This window comes from Lutra lutra, chromosome 15 (assembly GCF_902655055.1).
Source record: "Lutra lutra chromosome 15, mLutLut1.2, whole genome shotgun sequence".
NCBI lineage: Eukaryota > Metazoa > Chordata > Mammalia > Carnivora > Mustelidae > Lutra > Lutra lutra.
The window spans coordinates 67,900,402-67,921,948 of NC_062292.1; the positions used below are offsets into that span (position 1 = coordinate 67,900,402).

The window sequence follows — 21,547 nt, forward strand, 5'->3', positions numbered from 1 at the left end:
GAGGGGAAGCACGCTCACGTGGCCTCCAGATCTGTGGTGTGAACACCCAGAGGAATGACATGTCCCTTGTCCCAGAGCTGCGGCCCCGAGGCCACCCGCAGATGTGCGCAGAAATGGGGGGCAAGCGTGCCGGTGATTCAACCCTGAAGCTAAAAACTGAAGATCGAGTTTGTACGTTATGGGTCTTTTTCATGTCATTTTTCCAGTAACTCGTTTTGTGGCATTTCATAAAAAATACCAGCCCAGGAGCACCTGGCTGGCTCCGTGTGGGGAGTAGGAGACTCTTGATCCTGGGGCCGTGAGTTTGAGCCCCGCGCTGGGCGTGGAGCCTACTCAGAAATGTATACCTACATACAGATCAGTCTATCACACGGTGGGAGTTTCTGGAAGGTGTCTTTCACCACAGCAGATCTGAGGCTGCTCCCGGGGGTGCTACGGAGGAAGGAGGGCTGTTGGATCGCAGGGGGCGCTGAGCGGCTGCGCAGATCACCTGTCCGGGCGGTCTTAGTTTCTGCTGTATTCCTTCAGCCATGAGAAACATTTTTCCATGTCTTTAAAATTTCTCCAAAAACATTCACGTCTCTAATGGAGCCCATATATTTAATGCAGTTAACATCCATGCAACGGTAAGCAGCTGCTTCCCAGTTTCACTATTAAAGCCTGGAACAGCCATCTGTGTCCGAGAGCTTTCTATTTCTATCTTACCACCTTAGGATAGAAATAACCAGATCAGGGGCACCTGGGTGGCTCAGTGGGTTAAGCCACTGCCTTCGGCTCAGGTCATGATCTCAGGGTCCTGGGATCAAGCCCCGCATCGGGCTCTCTGCTCAGCAGGGAGCCTGCTTCCTCCTCTCTCTCTGCCTGCCTCTCTGCCTGCTTATGATCTCTCTGTCAAATAAATAAATAAAATCTTAAAAAAGAAAGAAAGAAAGAAAGAAAGAAATAACCAGATCAGGAGCAGGAGCTTTTCTTTAAAGATGGTTCGCTTATTTAAGTCATCTCTGCACCCAACGTGGGGCTTGAACTCACAGCCCTGAGATCAAGAGTCCCATGATCTCCTGTTGGAGCCAGCCAGGTGCCCCAAAGAGCATGAACTTTTAAAAAAATTACTGGTGTGTTTTTTTTTTTTTCCCCAACTATATATTCATTGTAGAAAGTTTGGGAAATATTTATAAAGCAAAAAAGGAGTAAGAATATTTCATGATACTGGGTGGCTCAGTGGGTTAAGCCGCTGCCTTCAGCTCAGGTCATGATCCCAGGGCCCTGGGATCGAGTCCCGCATCGGGCTCTCTGCTCAGCAGGGAGCCTGCTTCCCTCTCTCTCTCTCTCTCTCTCTCTCTCCCTCTGCCTGCCTCTCTGTCTACTTGTGATCTGTCAAATAAATAAATAAAATCTTTAAAAAAAAAAAAAGAATATTTCATGATACCATTACAAAATGATAACCACTTGTAATATTTTGATGTCTTTTCTTCCAACCATATTTGTAACGAGAATCACGCTATGCATATTATTTTATACCAGTTTATTTCCATCTACATTGTAAACACTTTCCCATCTTAAATGGGCTATTCCAGGGGCACCTGGCCCGCTCAGTTGGTAGAACAGGTGACTCTCGATCTTAGGGTCATGAGTTCGAGCCCCAAGTTGGGCGTAGAGCTTACTTAAAGCAACAGCACCAACTGGGGCGCCTGGGTGGCTCACTGGTTAAGCCTTTGCCTTTAGCTCAGGTCATGGTCTCAGGGTCCTGGGGTCGAGCCCCACATTGGGTTCTCTGCTCAGCAGGGAGCTTGCTTCCCCTCTGTCTCTGCCTGCCTCTCTGCCTGCTTGTGATCTCTGTCTGTGTCAAGTAAGTAAATAAAATCTTTTAAATAAATAAATAAAACAGCACCAATAACAACACCCCAACCACCTAGATGGTTTATGTTTTGATGGAAGAATGCTGTACGACAAACCCTTTGTGGAGGTCTCTTCCTTTGGGGAACTGATCCCCCTCCCTCCACACAACTGTGGGGCTGACAGTGGATCTGCCTCCCACCGCCCAGGAGCGTGGGCAAAGGACTTCCTTCCCCTGGGCCGTGGGAACTTGAATTCGGAGGGCGGCACCCAGGAAGGGAAGCCCGTTGGGACTGAGTCACCCGCTCACAGCACCCTGTGGAGACGGCCACCAGCTTCTGGCACCAGGATGCCCAGAGGGGTCAGACTGTCATCTCCCCCAGGTCAGGTCACCCCACCCCACCCCAGCCACACACGGCACCTCCCAGCAGCTCCCCATTTGCTGATGTTCCTGAGCCCGACACTTCCCCGCAGACAGATCACTTCCTGGTCTGTCCTTGTTCCGGAGTCTGTGCCAGGGTGTACTTCCTCGGACTCGACTTCCAGAAGGGAAGTTGCTTCGTCAAAGGCTGTGCGCTTTATAAAGGGTCTTTTCACATGTGGCCTAGCGTCCAGAAAAATCTGCTCCGGTGAACAGAAAGAGGGCACCGGAGCGGAGAGAAGGAGGTGCACGCCCGGGGCCAGACGCCCTGGGTTCTCCAGTTCAGAAAGAAGCCCAGCTTGACCGGCTGATCCAAGGAAACCCGCCCGGGCCGGGCCTGAGAACCTCCGCCGCGGCCTTTGTGCTCTGTCTCGGTGTCTGTCTCTGAAATAAATAAATAAAATCTGTAAAAGTAAATTAATAAAAATAAAATTAAAAGTATGGCTTGCTGATTGTGGTAGCGTGACCGGGACACAGGGACGGGAAGACAACATCCACGGGACACTAGGGGCTCGGAATCCAGTCGGGGCTTCAGTGAAGACGAATGTGTTGGTACCAGTTTCTTAGAGGGGCGCCGGGCTCAATTGGTTGGGCGGCTGCCTTCGGCTCAGGTCGTGATCTTGGGGTCCTGGGATGGAACCCCACATCGGGCTCCCTGCTCAGCAGGGAGCCTGCTTCTCCTTCTTCCATTCTCCCTGCTTGTGCTCCCTCTGTCAAATAAACAAAATCTTAAAAAAAAAAAAATACTGGTTTCTTAGTTTTGACAAACATACCACAGAAACTCCATGGTTAACCTGAGGGAAGCTGAGTAGGGGACCACGGGAACTCCCTGCACTGTGCTGCGACTTTTCCGTAAAGTCGGAAAATCTGTTTCAAAATTAAAATTTAAAACTGTATTGCACCAATTCATAGTCCCACTGGAAGCACATAAGAGTCTTACCACAACCTTGCCAGCAGCAAGTATTTTTAAAAATTCAGTCCTTCGGGACGCCTGGGTGGCTCAGTTGGTTAAGCAGCTGCCTTCGGCTCAGGTCATGATCCCAGCGTCCTGGGATCGAGTCCCGCATTGGGCTCCTTGCTCGGCAGGGAGCCTGCTTCTCCCTCTGCCTCTGCCTGCCATTCTGTCTGCCTGTGCTTGCTCTCTCTCCCTCTCTCTCTGACAAATAAATAAAATCTTTAAAAAAAAAAAATTCAGTCCTTCAACAAATATTTTCTTTCTTTCTTAAGTTTTATTTATTTCAGAGAGAGCTCAAGCAGGAGGAGCAGGAGAGGCAGAGGGAGAAGCAGACTCCCCGCTGGGCAGGGAGCCCGACGCTGGACTTGATCCCAGGACCCCGGGATCATGACCTGAGCCGAAGGCAGACGCTGAACCAACCGGGCACCCCTGACAAATATTTCCCGAGTGCCCTCTAGTGCCAGTCCCTACCTCAGGTGCTGGGACCCATCAGGGAGCAAAGCAGATGTGGCCCAGTGTTCCCCCAGCGCCAACAGCAGGCTGGTGAAGACGGATACTCGACAGTGTCAGAAGCAATAAGCGTGGGGCGCCCAGGCGGCTCAGCGGGTTAAGCCTCTGCCTTTGGCTCAGGTCATGATTCCCGGGTCCTGGGATCGAGCCCCGAATCGGGCTCCCTGCTGGGCGGGAAGCCTGCTTCTCCCTCTCCCACTCCTCCTGCTTGTGTTCCCTCTCTTGCTGTGTCTCTGTCAAATAAATAAATATAACCTTAAAAAAAAAAAGGAAGCAATAAACGCTTTGGGGAAAGGAGTGTGGGATCAGGGATATCACGAGTGGCAGAGAGGAATGACGGATGGGCTGCACTTTCCACCAGTGCGACGAGGAGAGGCTTCCCTGAGGAGACATCCCAGCCCTGCCTCAGGAGGAGGAGTGGGAAGCCGTTTGCCTATCTGGAGAAAAGTGTGACAGTCAAGGCCGAGTGACACCCTGGCACCCGCTGGTGACAGCCTACACAGACGGCCCCGGGCCGGCACGGACACTCTTGCTCTGAGGCTCGGGGGAGCCCGGCCCTGCTGCTCAGCTCCCGGCCGGACACAGAAGGACACAGCTTCCCCCATGTGAAATGAGCCGATTGGAAAAAAACGAGGGTTGCTGTTTGGTTTTAATTTATGTGATGATGAATGAATGTAGCAGATGGTATTCTCTAACAGGGACATAACACAATCCCCCCTTCCCCGTGCTCTTATCGCGACATCGGCGCTCCTGTCACTGATGGGTGATGTCGGTGCCCCTCCCCTTGAATCCGCCAGTCGGTAATTAGTGACAGCGAGGTTACTGTGACTTCTACAGCAATGACACCACAAACGAGGCTGCGACTTCCCCAAGTCCTGGGATGGCTGCTTTCGGGAGCCTGCTGCCATGCCATGAGGACGCCGGGGTCCCGTGGAGAAGTCAGGTGTCAGTGTCCTCCTGCCCTTTGCTGCTCACGCCCCTGCTGACACCTGGCCAGGTGAGGATGGCTCTTAGGGGTCTCCACCCACACGAGAGGCTCTGAGTCCGAGCCGCTCCTCCGCTGGGCTCAGCCAGGCCCAGATCCACAACCAGAGTCATCCCCTTGTTATTGCTGTTTTGAGCCACAAATGGGTTTTCTTAGATTTAGTTATTTATATTGGGGGGGGAGGGGCAGAGGGAGAGAGAACCTTAAGCCGACTCCCCGCTGAGCGCAGAGCCCTACACGGGGCTCGATCTCATGACCCTGAGATCACAACCGGAGCCGAAATCACACGTGAGGCTTGGCCAACTGAGCCACCCGGGTAGCCCTTGAGCCACTGAGTTTTTTGCTTTTTGTTTTTGCCTTTTTTTTTTTTTTTAAGATTTATTTATTTATTTATTTGACAGAGATCACAAGTAGGCAGAGAAGCAGGCGGGGTAGGGGAAGCAGGCTCCCCGCCAAGCAGAGAGCCCGATGTGGGGCTCAATCCCAGGACCCTGAGACCACAACCCGAGCTGAAGGTGGAGGCCCAACCCACCAAGCCACCCAGGCGCGTGAGCCACTAAGTGTTAAGGTGGTTTATTCTGTAACAGTCCATAACTGTAAGAGCGAAGCTGGACATCTTCACTATTTTTATGTAATATATATATATATATATTTTTTAAAGATTTAATTTATTTATTTGACAGAGAGAGAGAGACAGAGAGATCACAAGCAGGCAGAGAGGCAGAGAGAGCGAGAGGGGGAAGCAGGCTCCCTGCCGAGCAGAGAGCCCGATGTGGGGCTCGATCCCAGGACTCTGGGATCATGACCTGAGCCGAAGGCAGAGGCTTAACCCACTGAGCCACCCAGGTGCCCCTGTAATATATATATTTTTAAAGATCTTATTTTTAAATAACCTCTACACCCAATATGGGGCTCAAACCCACAACCCTGAGATCAAGAGTCACCCGCTCCAGCGACTGAGCTGCCTGGGCGCCCCCATTTTTATCTACTACATTGAAGTCTTTTCACACCGCAATGCCACGTCCTTGACAGGGCTGCCTTTTCTCTTTCCACATAAAAGTGTGAAAACAGGATGAGGCCATGGACGGAGCTACCAGAGATCCCTCAAAGCCGGCTCAGATCTATGAACAATGCGTTCTGGCTAGAGCTGTTCAACTAACATGCAGCAGGTGTTCAAGGCACATCTGTTAAATGAATGAATAAGGCTATCCTTGGGGGGCAGGGGTGGAAATGGGAGGACATTGGTCAAAGGTCACAAACTTCCAGTTGTAGAAGGAGTAAGTTTGGAGACATCAGGCACGGAGTGGTGACTGCCGTTAGCATCACTGTATCCTACACTGGGAAGATGCTGAGGGCAGGTCCTAAATGTTCTCACGATGCACGCGCAACATGGTAACCATCGGCGCCAAGAGAGGCATTACTTAAGCCTACTGCAGTGCTCATTTCTCTTTCTTTCCCTGTATCTATGTATCTATCTTTTGTTACACTATGTAACAGGTTACACTCTGTAACTATTACATAGTATATCACATTATATTACATATTAACTGTTACACTGTAACAAAAAAGATATATATATATAGAGAGAGAGAGAGAGAGATCATTACATTGTATACCTTAAATTTATATAATTTATGTCGTTATGTCAGTTATAGCTCAATAAAGTTGGGAAAAGAATCATAATTCTGTCCACATTTCTGCACCTTATTTATTTTTAAATATTTATTATTTATTTATTTGAGAGAGAGAGCATGTATGAGAAGGGAGAGGATCAGAGTGAGAAGCAGACTCCCTGCTGAGCAGGGAGCCCGACGTGGGACTTGATCCAGGGACTCCAGGATCGTGAGCTGAGCCGTCACTCAACCAACTAAGCCACCCAGGTGCCCTCTGCTCCTTATTTAAACTAGAACCAGCGTGGGGCGCCTGGCTGACTCCATTGGCAGAGCCTGTGCCTCGACTCTTGATCTTGGGGTTGTGAGTTTAAGCCCCACGTGGGGTGTAGAGCTTACTAAAAAAATAAACTTAAATAATAAATAAAATAAAATATCACCAACCTAATGTAATGTGTTCATGAAATTCAGATGCATTTCAATATTTTCCAGAAATCCCAATCTATCAAACCTTTCATTATGAGGGGCTTACAGCAAAGCTTTACTTGGCTTCTCTTCCTTTTTTCTTCTGTTTCCTATTCATCAAACCAAAGAATGTATCTGTCATCTCCAAGGACTCAAGGCATACGTAGGAAGGCAGGTGAAACTCACCAGCGCCCCGTCTTCTCTAAGGGGAAGCCCTGTTATGTTTTGGTGAAGATCCTTCGGGGCCTTTTCTCCTCATGTTCATGGTCACCTTCTCTACATGTTCACCAACACACTCTGGCAGAATCTGCTCTCTTCCACAGGTGGGTGTGACACGTCCTATCCCACCTGCTCTCCCATCAGGTGGGGGCTCTGTGGGACCCCTGGGCGGGCCCCACGACTGCCTCACGAGTGTGGCACAGAAATGATGTGGGGTCGCTCCCAAGGCTAGGTCCTAGGAGGAAACATTGATCCCCCTTGGTGCTCTATGTAGGACACATAACTTCTGAGTCCTACACTACTCCTAAGAATACTGGCTACCGGGGCACCTGGGTGGCTCTGTTGTTAACCGTCTGCCTTCGACTCAGGTCACGATCCCAAGGAGCCCTGCACCGGTCTCCCTGCTCAGCAGGAAGCCTGCTTTTCCTCTCCCTTTGCCCCTGCTTCTGTTCCCTCTCTCACTGTGTCTCTCTCTATCAAATAAATAAATAAAACCTTTAAAAAAAAAAAAAAAGGATTCTGGCTACCTGGAAATCCCTGGGCCAGGAAGAGCACAAAGATGGGACTAAGGAGAGACAGGATCATAGCTTTGTCTGGACTGCACCTGTCCGAGTGTTCCCAGCCCGAGCGCCAGACACATGAGGAGGCCTTTACCCCTGGCCCCGTCAGGATGCAGCCAGCCAGAGGGAAAACCACCCGGCCACCCCATCTCTCCCCGACCCCACAAGTTAATACTACATGCCTGCTGTTCTGAACCGCTAAGCTTGCTGAGATGATGGTTTCCCTACTCAGATGTGCTGATTTGTACAAGTGGCCTACTCTGGCGTACACTGCTCTGAGATGGGCTTTGTTCCCTGGAAGTCAGCTCCACGTCCAGTGTGGGACTCGAACTCATGACCCCAAGATCAAAAGCTGCATGCTCTCCCGACTGAGCCGGCCAGGTGCCCCTGAGACTTGCTTCTTCCGTCAGACAATGTGTGTCCAGCAGCTGTGTGTCCCCGGGCCAGCCCCACAGCTTGCTCTGCAAGGCTGTGTGACGTTCCATAGCAGAGACGTTCCATCACGAAGCACGAGGGTCTCTTCTGTCTGGTGCTGGGTCCTCAAAGGGAGGCTTCCTTGGGAGCCCACCACAGTGTGTGAAGCGAGTGGAAGAAACTGCAGGACTCCCCACACCCCGCCCGCACTAACCTCCCTGGAGGGAGGGCCTTGAGGAGCTCCTGGCTCTCGAGGACATCCGTGCGGGTCTCACCCTGGGCAAAGAGACTGCGCACAGCCCAGCGCAGCGACGCGGCCCGTCCTCCTCTCCCCTCCGTTTGACATGTAATTGACAGGTAACTGTAGGTAGGCTGCAGACGTGTGACAGACAGACTCGGTGTCTGTGCCGGTCGTGAAGTGGTCGCCGCGATCAGTCCCGCAAATCCCCATGACCACACAGTTACTAACTGTCGCTCGGGCAGTGAGAAGTGCTCTCAGTCTCGAATGCACATTCAAATCACCTGTGCCTTCGGGAAAGGCGAGTTGTGCCTGGCAGGTCAGCAGCACAGTTCTGGGCAGTTCTGACCACCTGCCAGCTGGGTCCGCACATGCCCGAGGGGTCCACCGTGGCCCACCCCAGCCAGCTCCCACCTTCTTCTCTGACCAAGACGTTGATGCGGGTCCGCCTGGAGCAGTGAGGATCGAGCGTCCTGATCCCCTGGGAACCTCCTGTTCTCTCCAGTCTTGGGACTTCTTTCTCCAAGACGCCCCCCAGTCCAGGCCAGGCCACCGCAGTGGGCTGCGAGCCCGGGGCCGCGGCTGAGCTCCACACGTTGCACGCAGGAAGTCATGAACGAGCAGGTGGGGAGCCCATTCTCACCGTTCTAGAACTCCCATTTTCTGGTCTCCGTGCTTAACATCTGTCTGACCAGAGGAACGGGAGAAGACAGGCGCTGGCAACTGTGTCCCCTCTGTCACCTGTTGTAATCACTCACCTCTCCACCAGAGGATGCTCTTCAGGTCCTTTCTGGACAACTCTGGCTCCACATGTGATTTCCCCACTGCCCTGCCACGAGAGGAGGACACACCTCAGAGACATTCCACGAACCGCTGTGAGGCTCGGGGCTCCCCCAGAGCACAGTTGGGGCCCCACCAACAAGTCTGCGTGGGCTCTTCAACTTGCCCTTGGCCACAGGGGATCTTTGCCTTCTGGGTGGATGGGAGGAGAGGAGCTTGGCTATAAGGCACCAGACACATATTGTTCGCCTTTTCTTTTTCATTTTTATTTTATTTTTAATTTTTTCTTTTTTTGTTTTTTAAAGATTTTATTTATTTGACAGAGATCACAAGTAGGCAGAGAGGCAGGCACAGAGAGAGGGGGAAGCAGGCTCCCCGCTGAGCAGAGAGCCCGATGTGGGGCTCAATCCCGGGACCCTGAGATCATGACCTGAGCTGAAGGCAGAGGCTTTAACCCACTGAGCCACCCAGGTGCCCCTCTTTTCTTTTTTAAAAAAAGATTTTATTTATTTATTGGACACAGCAAGAGAGGAAACACAAGCAAGAGGAGCGGGGAAGGGAGAAGCAGGTTTCCCGCAGAGGGGCTGGACCCCAGGACCCTGGGGTCATGACCTAAGCTGAAGGCAGACACTTAATGACTGAGCCCCCCAGGTGCCTCATCGTTTGCCTTTTCTATCGTAAACTCTAGGAGTATCAGCTTTCCACTATCACAGCAGAAAGCCAGGATCAGAGAGGGCCAGTGGCTTGCTAAAGGTCTCACAGCAAGAAATGGCTGAGCTGGGATGGGATCTTAGTCTGCCGGATCCAGCCTTCTCCGCTGGCTCTCTCTAAGCCTGAGCAGCTCTGAGGCCGTTGTGTGAGCTTGGGGCTCTGAGGGTCCTCTTTTCTTCGTTAGCACCTGAAACACTGAGTCCGTGAGGATACCTCCCCTCCACACGGACTCCTGGGCCTGGCGAGTGTCCCTGTGACCCTTGACAGGGCAACAGACAGGCCTGGCTTCAAACCCAGAGCCCCTTCTTGCTGTGTGACTATGAACATGCTCCTTAACCTCTCTGAGCTTCTGTTCCATCATCTGTATGAGGAGGACGAGAATTGTGTGACTGATGGGCTGTTCATTGTATGATGATGAGAAAAGCGTGTCTTGGGCCTTCCAGAGGGTCTGGCATGACACAGAGATGAAAACAAGCCAGGCTTGTACCCTTTATCCTCCGTTTTCTCTCTTTCTCCCTGGATCAGCTATCAGGAGGCCCCTATGTCCTCCCAGCAACACAGCCCTTAGGGGCAAGTCTGGGGTGTGGGTAATGGGCAGCTGGCAACTTCCCAGCCCTCCCGGAGGGGTTCCCTGCAGAAGTCGAGGACCACGCCAGGACGGACAGCAAGAGTTCCCAACCGGTCAGCATGTGTGCTGCCCGCCCCTGGCCACTTCCCCAGGGCCCCGTCATAGGGCCACAAATGCTCACCCCACGTAGGCTCTCTCGCTGGTTGGGAGATAAGCCCATGCTGGGCCACAGGTCAAGAGTGGTGACAGCCTGTGTCCGCACTGCGGACGGCCCGAGCGTCTTCCTCAGCCTGGCAGAGATGCAACTGGGTGGGAACACGACCTGTGTTAGACTCCGGGCCACCTAAAATACACGGAAAATAACATTATAGAAATACGTCAGCCATGAGAACACTCGGACCACTTACGGGCGGCTTCTCCTCTGGGGAGCCCCTCTCTCACCAGGTTCCCTACCCACCCAGCTACCACCTGGAGTCCCTGCATCTCCACAGGGGCCCCTACCCTGTCTTGGGCAGGGCAAGCCCTCCCCTCCCATGACCAGGGAAAGCCTTCCCCCTCCCCGGCCCTGCCTGTCCTTGGAGATAGTCCCACGGGAGCTATGTGGGCCCAGCATCCTGGAGAAGGAAAGCACTCGTACACTCCCATCAACGACACACTTACTGGGTGACAAGTACATCCCTCCTGTGCCACTGGTGTGAGGACGGTGGGAGAGGGAGGCTTGAGCTCTGTCCACTCAGCTCCTTCACTGTCTCCCTACCTCCCCGGCCCCTCCCATGCCCTCTAGGTATACAACCTCTGGTTGCTTAGCAACAGCCAACCTCTTCCCCCCTAACCTCAGCATCGCCCCTGTAGCTCTAGTGGGGGTGGGGGGCAGCCTGGACTTTACAGGAGCTCCTGCCATGGAATGTGTGGGAACAAGCCCCCAGATAGCCGAGTAAAACCCAGGGTCCTCTACGAGCACTGCGGTCCCACACTGACTCTTGGAAAGTCCTGTCCCAGAGTCTGCCAGGCTGCTGCTTTCCCCTCCCACACTGGATGTCCCCTCCGCCATTCTGCCCTGGGTCTCTGGGTCTGCCCAAGTGATCGCTTCCTCTCTTGGGGCTCAAAACCCTTGTCCTCCTGTGACCCCACTTCTGCTGGCCCCTGCCCCCCGGGCTGTCCCAGCCTCTCCTCGGGGCCCCTCCTGCTCAGAGGCCCGTCACCTGCACCAATCCCCTCGCTCCCTGAGTTGTCATAGCAACTGTGGCCCCCCCCCCCCCGCCCAGTTATTACCTTTCTAGGAAAGGCCTGTGCTGGGGAGGGGGGTGGTCACAGAACAGCCCCCTGCCCCCCCCCCCCAGGGTACCCAGCTTCCCTATTCACCTGCCCTGGACTTGTTTCCTTTTTTTTTTTTTTTTTTTAAAGATATTACCCATTCACTTGACAGAGAGAGATCACAAGCAGGCAGAGAGGCAGGCAGTATGGGAGGGGGAAGCAGGCTCCCCGCTGAGCAGAGAGCCCGATGTGGGATGTGGGGCTCGATCCCAGGACCCTGAGATCATGACCCGAGCCAAAGGCAGCAGCTTTAACCCACTGAGCCACCCAGGCACCCCATGGACTTCAGTTTCAGTGGAAACTGACCCTGAACTTGAGGCCAACCAGAAAAGCATAGGCCCAGAAAAATAAAGTCCTTCCTATTGTCTTCCCTCTGTCCCCTCAGCTACAGTATCAGAGTCCCCAAAAGAAGCCCGTGCAGAGGCTCAGGGGACAGTCAGGAACCCGCCTCACCCAGAAAAGCCCCCCCCAGCCCCCGCAGACAGGGTACCCTCAGAGGGCACAGCGTCTTCCTGTCTGCGTCCACCTGGCTTGACCTCTTTACCTGCATTTCCTGCCCCCCACGAAGTCCCCGGAAGCTGGGGTCTAATAATAGGATCTATGGGATAAGAACCAGGACTAGGAAGCAGTCAGCAAAGGGTCCACTGAGGGCAAACACTTCCAGAGTCAAGGGAGGCAGGTGGGGCCCAGCTCCCAGGCAGGGCAGGCTGGGAGGGGTGCAGGGAGGAGGGTGTGAGGGAGGCCCAGGGAGGGAGGCCCCGAGTCCTCCTTCTATCAGAGGAAGCAGGCAAACAGCAGATGGAACTTTCAGGCAGGAGGCCTTACGGAGTGACCTCACTTAACCATGTGCTCTGCTCCAATCGCAACCTGGCGAGCCTCCCTGCTCTCCTGGGTCCCTGAGCCGGAGAGCTTTTTATAGTTCACTCCCCAACTTGGGTTTGAATAATTAAACAAGATGGACAGAAATAGCAGCTGGACAGCAAAGTTGGGTTATTTTGGGGTTTTCTGGAACACAGAGTGCTCCTGGGCAGCGCCCTACCCCTGCAGGGGGCGGAGTCAGCACCAAGGCTGCCGGGAGATTCGCGGGGACCCACCCGTGTCCCTCAGGGTTCCTGAGTTGACAGGGCTGCTCTCAAGCCCAGGACGGTCTCCCCACTTCTTCCCTGGTCTTCAAGGAAGGAGAGGGCTCCCAGGGCCCCCAGCTCACAGCTCCTCCCCAGGGAGGAAGTTCCTTCTGTTGCCTGTCGGCCCTTCTACTTCAGAGATGGTGACAGATACTGAAAATCAGATCGATAAGCCATTGCGAGACAGGCTGAACCCGGATGAGGCGGCCACTGCCCCTCTGGCCAGCGAGCTGGAACCAGGTGGTAGGAGGTCTCGTGCCCTTACCCCTTCCCAACTAGAACTCTGGGGGTACTGAAGTCTGGGGTGGGGGGATGGGAGTTCAGAGCAGGACAGGGGGACTGGGGCCGGATGAGCTTGGGCTCCGGAGAGGAAAAGGCCAGAGACAGCCTTGTGTCTGGGCTAAGGAGCCCTGAAGGGGCAGGAAGCTCTCCTCCTCCAGCTCCCTTTTAAGGGCCTCTGGCCCTGGCAGAAGCCCAGCCCGGGTTTCCTGGGTCAGGGTCCTAGCACCCGGGCTGGGGATGGGGAGAGGTGGGGAGGCCCCCTCAGACGCAGACCAGTCATTTGCGGCCGGCTTGCATAATACTTTTGGTTCAACCACAGTGACTAGGGCCTCATCCCAACTCCACCTTGAGGCTCTGCCACGGAGCTAAAAAGACCTGAGGCACAGAGGGGGCATTTGTAAAGTTTTTCCCCTTGGGGTAGGCACTTCGAGGCTAGGTTTGGAGGTCGGATTTCAGGAAATACTGAAATCATTCATTCATTCGTATTTACTCATTCAACAAGCATTGTAAAGCCACCAACTATGAGCCTCACCCTCTTGGTTCTGGGACTAAATGACTATGGCAGGGGCCTTGCTCTCCAGAAGTGGGCAGTTTAGTGGGGAGATGGGCGTCCTAAAAGCTGCTCCCTCCCACTGCGGAGTCCTGGAGTGCTTACATGAGACAGGTCCCATACGAGGGCTCTGGGGGCTCTCCATCATCAGCGTAGTGTACGGTCCAGCAGCATTAACCCCATGTGACACCGAGCAGAGCTAAGATGAAGAGACTTGTCCCAAATCCTTCAGCGAGAAAACAGTATAGAGGGAATTGGAACCCATGTCTCTGTGATTCTGAGGTCTGTGTGCCCTGTGGTCCTTAACACATGGAAGGAAGACGCAGGGTCGTTAAACGCCACCAGTGTTCACTAGAGTGAACATGCTAACCTGCCACGTGGGGCAGTCAGGGAAAGCTTCCTGAAGGAGGCGGCTTTGCACTGGATCCTGCGGCTTCTACAATTACCAGACACCTGTCCACTTGGTGCCGGAGATACCAAGTGGACCGGTATCTGTGTCCAAGAACGAAGTCCTTGCACTGTGGGCGAGCAGGGCAGAGAGGAAGGGAGGGCTCACGTTCTAACTGGGCAAGTCTTAAATGCCAGCGTCCTTTACCCTCAGAGCTGTTCTGCGCTCCCAGGCGCAAACCCCGCACTCCTGGGGAACCTGGAGGAAAGGCCCGGCTCTCCTGCTCTGCGAAGCAGCCGACCTCCTACCTGTCCTGCCTGCATCCCTTCCTGTGGCAGTAGATTTCCCCACCTTTCTTCTCACTCCTTTCTCAAGGCCAAACTCGGAACAGCACCCGGTAGGCCGAAGGCGTCTGGCCCTTTAAGGCCACCTTCTTCCCCCCACGTGCCGTCTGGTTGGGCTGGCGACGCTGACGCACGCATGACGTCAATGGCAGCTGGCGGAGTCTGGGCACGAGGAGCGAAGTTGGGATGGGGGTGGGGGGGGCGAGAGCGAGAGGGCGGTTCATTTGCATTTAAAGGGGCCACTCCCGAATCAGTGGTCAGGGCGCTAAAGAAATGTGTATCTGGCAAACTTTCTGTCCTGGGCTACGGGGCAAGAAAAAGGCGTGGTATAGCTGAAGTCGAAGGTGACTTGAGTTTGCGATGTCAACTATGTCCTTCCGCGGAAAGGGAGAAATAGTCCGTTGGTGCCCGGGGCTGGAAGCACGTGACCTGGAGGGGGCGGATGGGGGGGGAGAGGGAAGGAGGGAGGAGCTGGGGAGGCGAATGTCAAGCTTCGTTTCAGCTGCCCCCACCCCCACATCCTGCCCACCCTCTTGCAGCTGCCACCACATCCTGCCCAGCCTGGGGCAGCGAACTCTTGGCGGGGGGCATGGACTGAGGACCCGGCTTTGGCACCCCTTTCCTCCCACCTTCAAATCCAGGGTAGAGCCTCTGCCCTTTGCCCCGGGCCTGGCCCCAGGCACCCTGGCACCGAGCTTGGAGCACGCCTCTGCCAGCACAGCCCCGGACAACTCTGTGCTTAACTCCGCACCACCCCCCAATTCCTGGCCCAGAGAGGGACTTGTCTGGGCCAGAGCCCCCCATCCCTGGCTAGCACAGAGTTATCGATGGACTAATAGAGGAGGTTGTCAAGACAGTTTTTATAATGGTCACCAAGATACACGGACAGGCCTGGATTCCTGTAACAGACATTGCTGAGTGCCTTTAAGGACAGGCCCAGCAAGGCCCTGAAGTCCCAAAGCTAGTTGAACTGCTGCCCTCCAGGATCTGGTGCCCTCCAGGAGCTCAGGATCTGGTGAAGAAGAATAAACTGGAAACCAAAAATGTCAGTCCGGTCTGGTGTGTACTGATGAGGCAGCCACATAGAGTGGAGGGGACTGGATGCAAAGAGGGGTGCGGGGTGATGCATGAGCCCACCGAGAGACGGTTGGTCTGACAGCCCCTGCCCTCCCCCGCACGCAAGATGGAAGGCACGGGGAAAGACTGAAAAACTGGGAGGAAGAGTACTCAGCCCAGTAGAAGGGATGGGATGGGTGGAGTGGGGGTGGGTAGGGGATGGTCCAGGGGGCCAACTGAGCAGCCAGGCAGAGGATGGAATGGCAGGCAGGAAGTGAAGAAGCACTTGGGGATGAGGAAGACCTTTCCAAGTAAAGATGGATTAGGGTGCTTGGGGAGTTGTGACTATAGGGGAGCTGTTGGTCCCCCTTTGCTGTCAAAACTAAGAAGATGGTACTGTACAGAGGAGTTACCCACTTCTTAGGACTTTGTTGGGTACCTGTTTGACTTCTTGGGGATTTTATAGCAACTTTGGTCTGGAAGATGACGTTTCTCGACAGAAGATGGGGTGGGAATCAGAGGGGCAGAAGGAAAAACTGAAATCCAGGCACCTGAGCTGCGAGGGTGTTTTTCCCCTAGAGGATTCTGGCATGGGTAGTGCAGGGGCTAGAAGAAGAAGATGGTGTGAGTCAGTTTCAGGAAGTCTTTACTATAACCTAACTTCCAGCAACGTTACCCCCTAGATCCTTTCTCAGCCCTCCACGGAAATCAAGACCTCCTATTTGCTATTTTTCCTTTCCATGAAGTTCTCTCTACAAATATAAATACGTGTAAATTCTATCTTGCTTGTAATGTCAGCCTCTGCGACTCTCTCCTCTTCCGTTCAGCATCTCTAGGTCCAGGATACTTGATCTCCCTCCCTCAACTCTTCCCTCGCCTCCTTTCTCTCTTCTTCTTCTGGCCCTTTAACACCCTCCCAGGTGACTCACCTTCCTTCCTCATTCCTTTGTTAAGGACCCAACATTCCAAGGCAGGGAGGACTAGCCAGCCAATCACAGCCCCGGCAAGTGTGCCTCTGGCTTGAGATTGGCTAGAGCTGTGGTTGGCGGGAGGCTCACCGCTCAGATCTATCAGAGGTTGGGGGGGGGGGTCTCTGGAAATCAGACACAGGGAACGATTTGTTCTGGGGCTACTTATGTTCTTGGAGAGAATCCTTCAAAGGGAGCTAGGGTCATTAGGGTCATAGGGGTCTCTGGCTTGGAGAGCCTCAAAACTGCAGGCAGGCTGAGAACCCATCTTTCTTGGTCCCCTGGGGGCTTGGCTGCCTGTGCCCACTTTGGTTTTTCCCTCCAAGATCCTGGGACCCATTGGTCTGAAGGCTGCGTTCCCAGGCCTGTTCCTAAGAAGTCTTTTCCAGCAGCCCTGTCTCTCCAGTCTCAACATTCTGCTTTCCCGACGTCGGAAACAGCCGGAAAATAAACACCCTGATGACTAAACGGTTTCTCCAGCTAGAGCCTGGGGAAGCACTAAAAATAGAGGCCACAAGTGAGGGGAGGTTCCCCACTTGAGGGGGGGCACTTTCCCATCTTGCTACAGCCTCAGCCCCAGCCATGGCACAAGCCTCTGTTCTTCTCACGGTCCTAGGGGACAGGGCAGATGGGCTCCCCTTGCTTGCCCTGAGGAGTTGGGGGCAAGCTAGCCCTGCCTGGCAGGGGAGACAGATTTTCTGGGGCTTCATCTCCCACGTCTGGGGCCTGATCTCCCACGTCTGACGGGGAACTGAGAAGCTACATTTGGGAACAAAGCGAGACACTGTTTAAATCAGGTTTCCTGAAGGAGCGGCCAGGTGGAAGGGTTGGGAACTGAGGCCAAGGGAATTGGAGCCTGCTGGCTTCCCATTTTAAGACATACAAGATAAGCCTCCAAACTATTGGCAAAGCGGTTCCACTGATCTTGCCTGCTTTGAGGCTTGTATGGGATAATGGGCCTAAAGGGGTTGTGACAGTCCAGCCCTTAAGTTATTATAACATAGCATGAGACACTGTTTTAAGCAATCTACCTGCATAAACGAATTATTTTCACACCAAATCTATGAACTAGGTACTATTATCACCATCTTCATTTCACCCATGAGGATCATGAGGTACAGGGAAGTTAAATAAGGTCCGTGTGTTCACAGGCAATACGTGGTGGAATGGGGACTTGAACCAAGAAGGCTTGGCTACTCCGATGTTGATGCTTTTAATCACCATGACTTGCTGCTTCCCCGTGCTTATTAGTGTCTTCACGCAGAACTTAACCCAGCACTTAACCTAGAATCTAGTCTTTGTTCAGTAAATCAGACCCAGCCAGATAGCAATCAGGGTGTGTGGAGAACTGAGTACTCTTCTGTTCTGCAAGGTTCTTAGAGATCGAAGCCGTATTCCATCATTTCCTCAAGCACCGGGTCGACGGCAGCAGGATTTGGAGGTAACAGAGCTGCTGGAGAAGAAGTCCGAGGGGCCGGTGGGTAGGCATGGCCCAGAACGCCTGTGGTAGGGCACGTCAAGATTCGCCACGCCCCAGGGCAACTAGGGATTTTTTAATTAAAAAAAAAAAAAATTTTTTTTTTTAAGAGCTACTACGGCTTCTTTAATAAGATGCTTTTGGGCGTTTCCTGTGCTGGGGGAAATTAAGGTCCCGCCCCTTTAAATTGCCCCCCTCGGCTGTAAGTGCTTTGGGGCCGCAGGCACTGGGGATTAGGTCACCTCAGAACTATGAGCTGTCGCTTTAAATTGCTGGGCGTCTGCCGAGCCGGCCCGGGAGGGGAGGGCCGGCACAGGTAGAGGAGCGAGCGAGCTCCCCAGGTAACCCGCAGCCGGGAACGCGCTGCTCTCCAGCGGGCTTCGGCGCGCCCTAAGTGGGGGAGACGGAGCCTGGTCGCCATGTAGCGTCTGCCCTGAATCTGCCTACTTAGACCGCCACCGCCAACTCTCCGGGGGTCGAGGGTGCGCGCTCGCGTGCGCCAGTGCGCGGCGGCCGCCCAGCCCCCGGAGAGGACCGCGGCGAGCGCACGGGGGCAGCAGCGCCGAGGGGCACCTCGCGCGGGCCGTCCCTCCGCCGGCCGCTGGCCTCGCCTCCCCGCGCCGCCGGCCCGGCCCCCCTCCTTTCCCCTCCCCTCCCGGCCCGCGGAGGGATCCGCCGCTCCCGGCGCCGCAGCCTAGCCTGGAGGGCGGTGGGTGGGGCGCCCGGCCCGCCCGGCCGGCCGCGGGAGGCGCGAGGCGGGGCCGCGGCCAGGCCCGCCCCCTAAGGCCCCGCCCCGCCGGCGCGGGCTTTTCCCATTGGCCCCCTGCCTGTCCATCAGCCCCCCGGGCCCCCGCCCCTCAAGCTAGGCTGAGCTGTGCCTACGTCGGCCTCGACTCCCGGGGGCCGGAGGAGTTACCTTTGGAGCCCGAAAGGAGGAAGGAAGCAAAATATCAACAACGCCGAGGCGGCTCGGGCGCTCGGCCCCGGTCCCCCCTTCCCGCCGCGCGCCTGCCCGCCCCCGCGCCCACGGCGGGGGCCCAGGCCCCCCGGCGCCGCCCAGGGCCCGCGCGGACGCCGGCCTCATTTGTTATTCCCCCCCGCCTGGAGCTGCGGCTGCCCGGCGTTGAAGGTCCCCCGGACCGGGGGCGAGGGCCACCCCTCCCAGCGGTGACACCCCTTTCCCCCAGCGGGGCCGGTGAGTAGGGAAAAATAATGCGCCTGCCGCTTTAAGAGGCCCCCTCCCCCACCCCGTCCCGGGGTTGGGGTGGAGGGTGGTCTGGACCGTCCCCCTGAGGGGTGGGCTGGGGTGGCCCCCGGGTGGGAGGAACTCGCGGAGCAGGCTGTTTCCGTGCGGCGGCGGTGGGAGACTACGTGGGGGGCTGCTTGTTTGTGTAGGGGACTCGGCCGGAGGACAAGTGCAGGGGGCTCTGACTCCCCTGCGTGCCGGGGTCGGGGTGGGGACCTGCGCTTGGGGGCGCGCCCGTCTGTGGGTGTCGGGGGTTACGACGGCCAGCGAGTGGTCTGGGCAGGGGCGCCATCCTCAGAGGGGGTCTCCGGTGACAGCCGGGAGCGACTGACATTTTAACAGCCGGTCCTCCCTCCCTCTCCCTGCTCGCGCCGCCTGTTCACTCCTCCTTGGCCCGAAATGGTGCAGAAGGGGGCCTGGGAGGGCGGCGGGAGGGTGGGGGCGGGGGGAGCCGCAGCTGTTTGGGAAGCGGGGGGAGGGAGGGGTGACGTTGTTCAGATGACACCGGGGTGGTGGGTCGGGGTGTGTGAGTGTGAGTGTGTGTGTGTGTGTGTGTGTGTGTGTGTGTGTGTGTGTGTGTGTGTCCCGGCCCGGGATTGCCGGGTGCCTGTGGACTTGGGACGCCGAGTCACCACGGAGGTGGGCGCGCTCGACCCTTTCTTGGGACCTCCCACCCCCACTCCGAGACCCCCGATCTGGTTTGTCAGCAGCCCCAGTTGGAGAAACCCTGGCCAGAAGTTTGCAGCTGCTCAACATCTGGGCAAGAGTTCTCCAGTCTCTCTTTCCACCAATGGCAGGCTGAACTGGTCTGGGAGTGGGGGTCGAGGGAGTGTTGGGGGGCTTTCAAGGAGACCAGAATGAGTCTTGTGTCTTGCCCTGTGGCAGCCCCCTGCTGTCAGATTTGGGTCTCAGGGGGATGAGAGAAAGGGCCCCTTCTCCTTAGTGGTTCAAGCCGACCTCTGGACAGCCTCTGTCCTAGCCTCCTAGCGTCGGGAGGCCTCCTGGATGTGGGCAGGTTATCCCAGGTTTGTCCTTCTAAGTGGGAGGCTCTCTGTACCTCCTCTTAAACAGGGCATTGTTGGTGGTTTGGGGGAGGCTACAGTGGGTGGATCCCCTGCCCCCCTTCCCTGTGCCGAGTCCTCTTTTTGAGGTCTCCTTATTAGCCTGGTTTCTTTGGTTTGGGGGTGGTCCTCACCCACCCCTCCCCCAGCCCCTTCGCAGGTCTCCCAGGCAGTTCAGGGGCCAGCCTGGACTATGGGAAGTTTGCCGTCTGGGGCGATGACCTTGGGCTGCTCTGGCCTCGAGATAGGAGGGGAGCCCAGGCCAGCCCTAGATTGGGTGTTTTGAAGTTAAGGAGCTGTCCACCTCCCACTCGTCTTCGGACCCCCAACAGGGAAGTCTTGGGAGCCAAGGAGAGCATTGAAAAGGCACATGTCAGTGTTCACAGATGTCCAGCCCGCCTGTGGCCGCTGGGTCACACCCGCCCCAGGACTTAGCCTGGCTGTCCCAGCTCCCACGGCCTGCCTGGGAATGAATTTCCTTCCTGTGGTTTCCCAGTGTGTTGGGCAGGAGGTGGGGGTGGGGTGGGATCCCAGCGAGGGCGGCTGAAGACCCGTTTATGTCTTATGTCCGGTGATTGGGGAACACTGGGGCCTACGTACGGCTCTTTCCTAGTTTGCCCTACGATGGGCATTTCGACTGTTGGGTCTCAGTGGTCCTATTCTCTTTGTCGTATCTCCCCGCCCCCCAGCATACCTGTATGTGCTTGTGTACCTGGGTGTGTGTATAGGTGTGTGCGTGGACATGCGTAAGTGAGGGGTCTCTGGTTTCTCTGGGAGAAGGAAGGGTTTTCACTCGTGTTCCTCTAGGGACCAGAGGTGTTGAGCCATGTACCTGAAATCACACAGCCGGTCCGTGTCAGGGCTTTAGTCTAAGCTCCAGTCTTCCAGGCGTGGCTCCACAGTAGGGAGTGACAATGAGAGGGAAGACACAGTCCTTGCTCTTGGAGCCTCAGGTCCAAGGGGAGCAGGAGGACCCAGGCAGAGAGAGCATCCTGACCGTGTGCTGGGGGATGGGTGTGCGAGGCTGGGCTGGGGCTTCTGTCTCCTGTACCCAGTGCCTGGAACCGAGTGGTGGAGGACTAGGAACGGTGGCTCTGACGTACTGCCCATTGTCCCCCTGCTCTGGGCCTGCTGCTCCTGGGCTGGAGGGCCCTGGGCTTCCCAGCTCTGCCCTGCTTGGCTCTAGGCTCTTCTCACAGACCCGGAGATAGGATAGTCTTTCTGGCTGCTGTTATATAATCTTTCTCCAGCAGGGTGGTTTTTTTTTTTTTTCTTTCTTTCTTTCTTTTTTTTTTTTTAATCTTCCTTGGTCTTTCCTGGGAGGTGCAGTGAGGAAAGAAGGTGGAGGGTAAAGTCCCTGGTGGGGGTGGGGGTCGCCTGGAGTACCAGTAGCAGGGAGGCTGAGGGAGGTCCCCGGCTCCACTGGGGCCCAGGGAAGAGGAGGCCTTAGGTTAGACCCCCACAGATT

At 55.4% G+C, this 21,547-nt stretch overlaps 2 protein-coding genes across 17 annotated transcripts in view; one reads left to right on the forward strand and one right to left on the reverse strand.

Moving 5' to 3' along the window:
- Positions 1–1,775: 1,775 nt before the first annotated feature.
- On the reverse strand, positions 1,776–14,360 carry LOC125085509 (uncharacterized). Of its 16 annotated transcripts, none has more exons than XR_007122968.1 (4): positions 13,645–14,141; positions 10,451–10,612; positions 8,969–9,034; positions 1,776–2,638 (listed from the first exon to the last, which is right to left on the reverse strand). XR_007122968.1 is itself a non-coding variant. In XM_047703937.1 (4 exons), the coding sequence occupies exons 1-4, from the start codon at positions 14,248–14,250 to the stop codon at positions 2,218–2,220; spliced, it is 669 nt and encodes a 222-aa protein (XP_047559893.1). In that variant the 5' UTR covers positions 14,251–14,360; the 3' UTR covers positions 1,776–2,217. The 16 variants fall into 16 exon arrangements, 4 of the variants coding, with proteins under 4 accessions (XP_047559893.1, XP_047559896.1, XP_047559894.1 ...); XM_047703937.1 differs by lacking the exon at positions 13,645–14,141 and adding an exon at positions 14,236–14,360 and having other exon boundaries at positions 8,969–9,039; XM_047703940.1 differs by lacking the exon at positions 13,645–14,141 and adding an exon at positions 14,236–14,360 and having other exon boundaries at positions 1,776–2,658; positions 8,969–9,039.
- A 3,715-nt stretch (positions 14,361–18,075) lies between these two features.
- Positions 18,076–21,547, forward strand: part of MEF2D (myocyte enhancer factor 2D) — a 28,544-nt gene continuing 25,072 nt past the window's right edge. Inside the window, 1 exon segment of the mRNA XM_053447793.1 lies at positions 18,076–18,967. The gene's annotated coding sequence lies outside the window, so the exon portion shown is untranslated.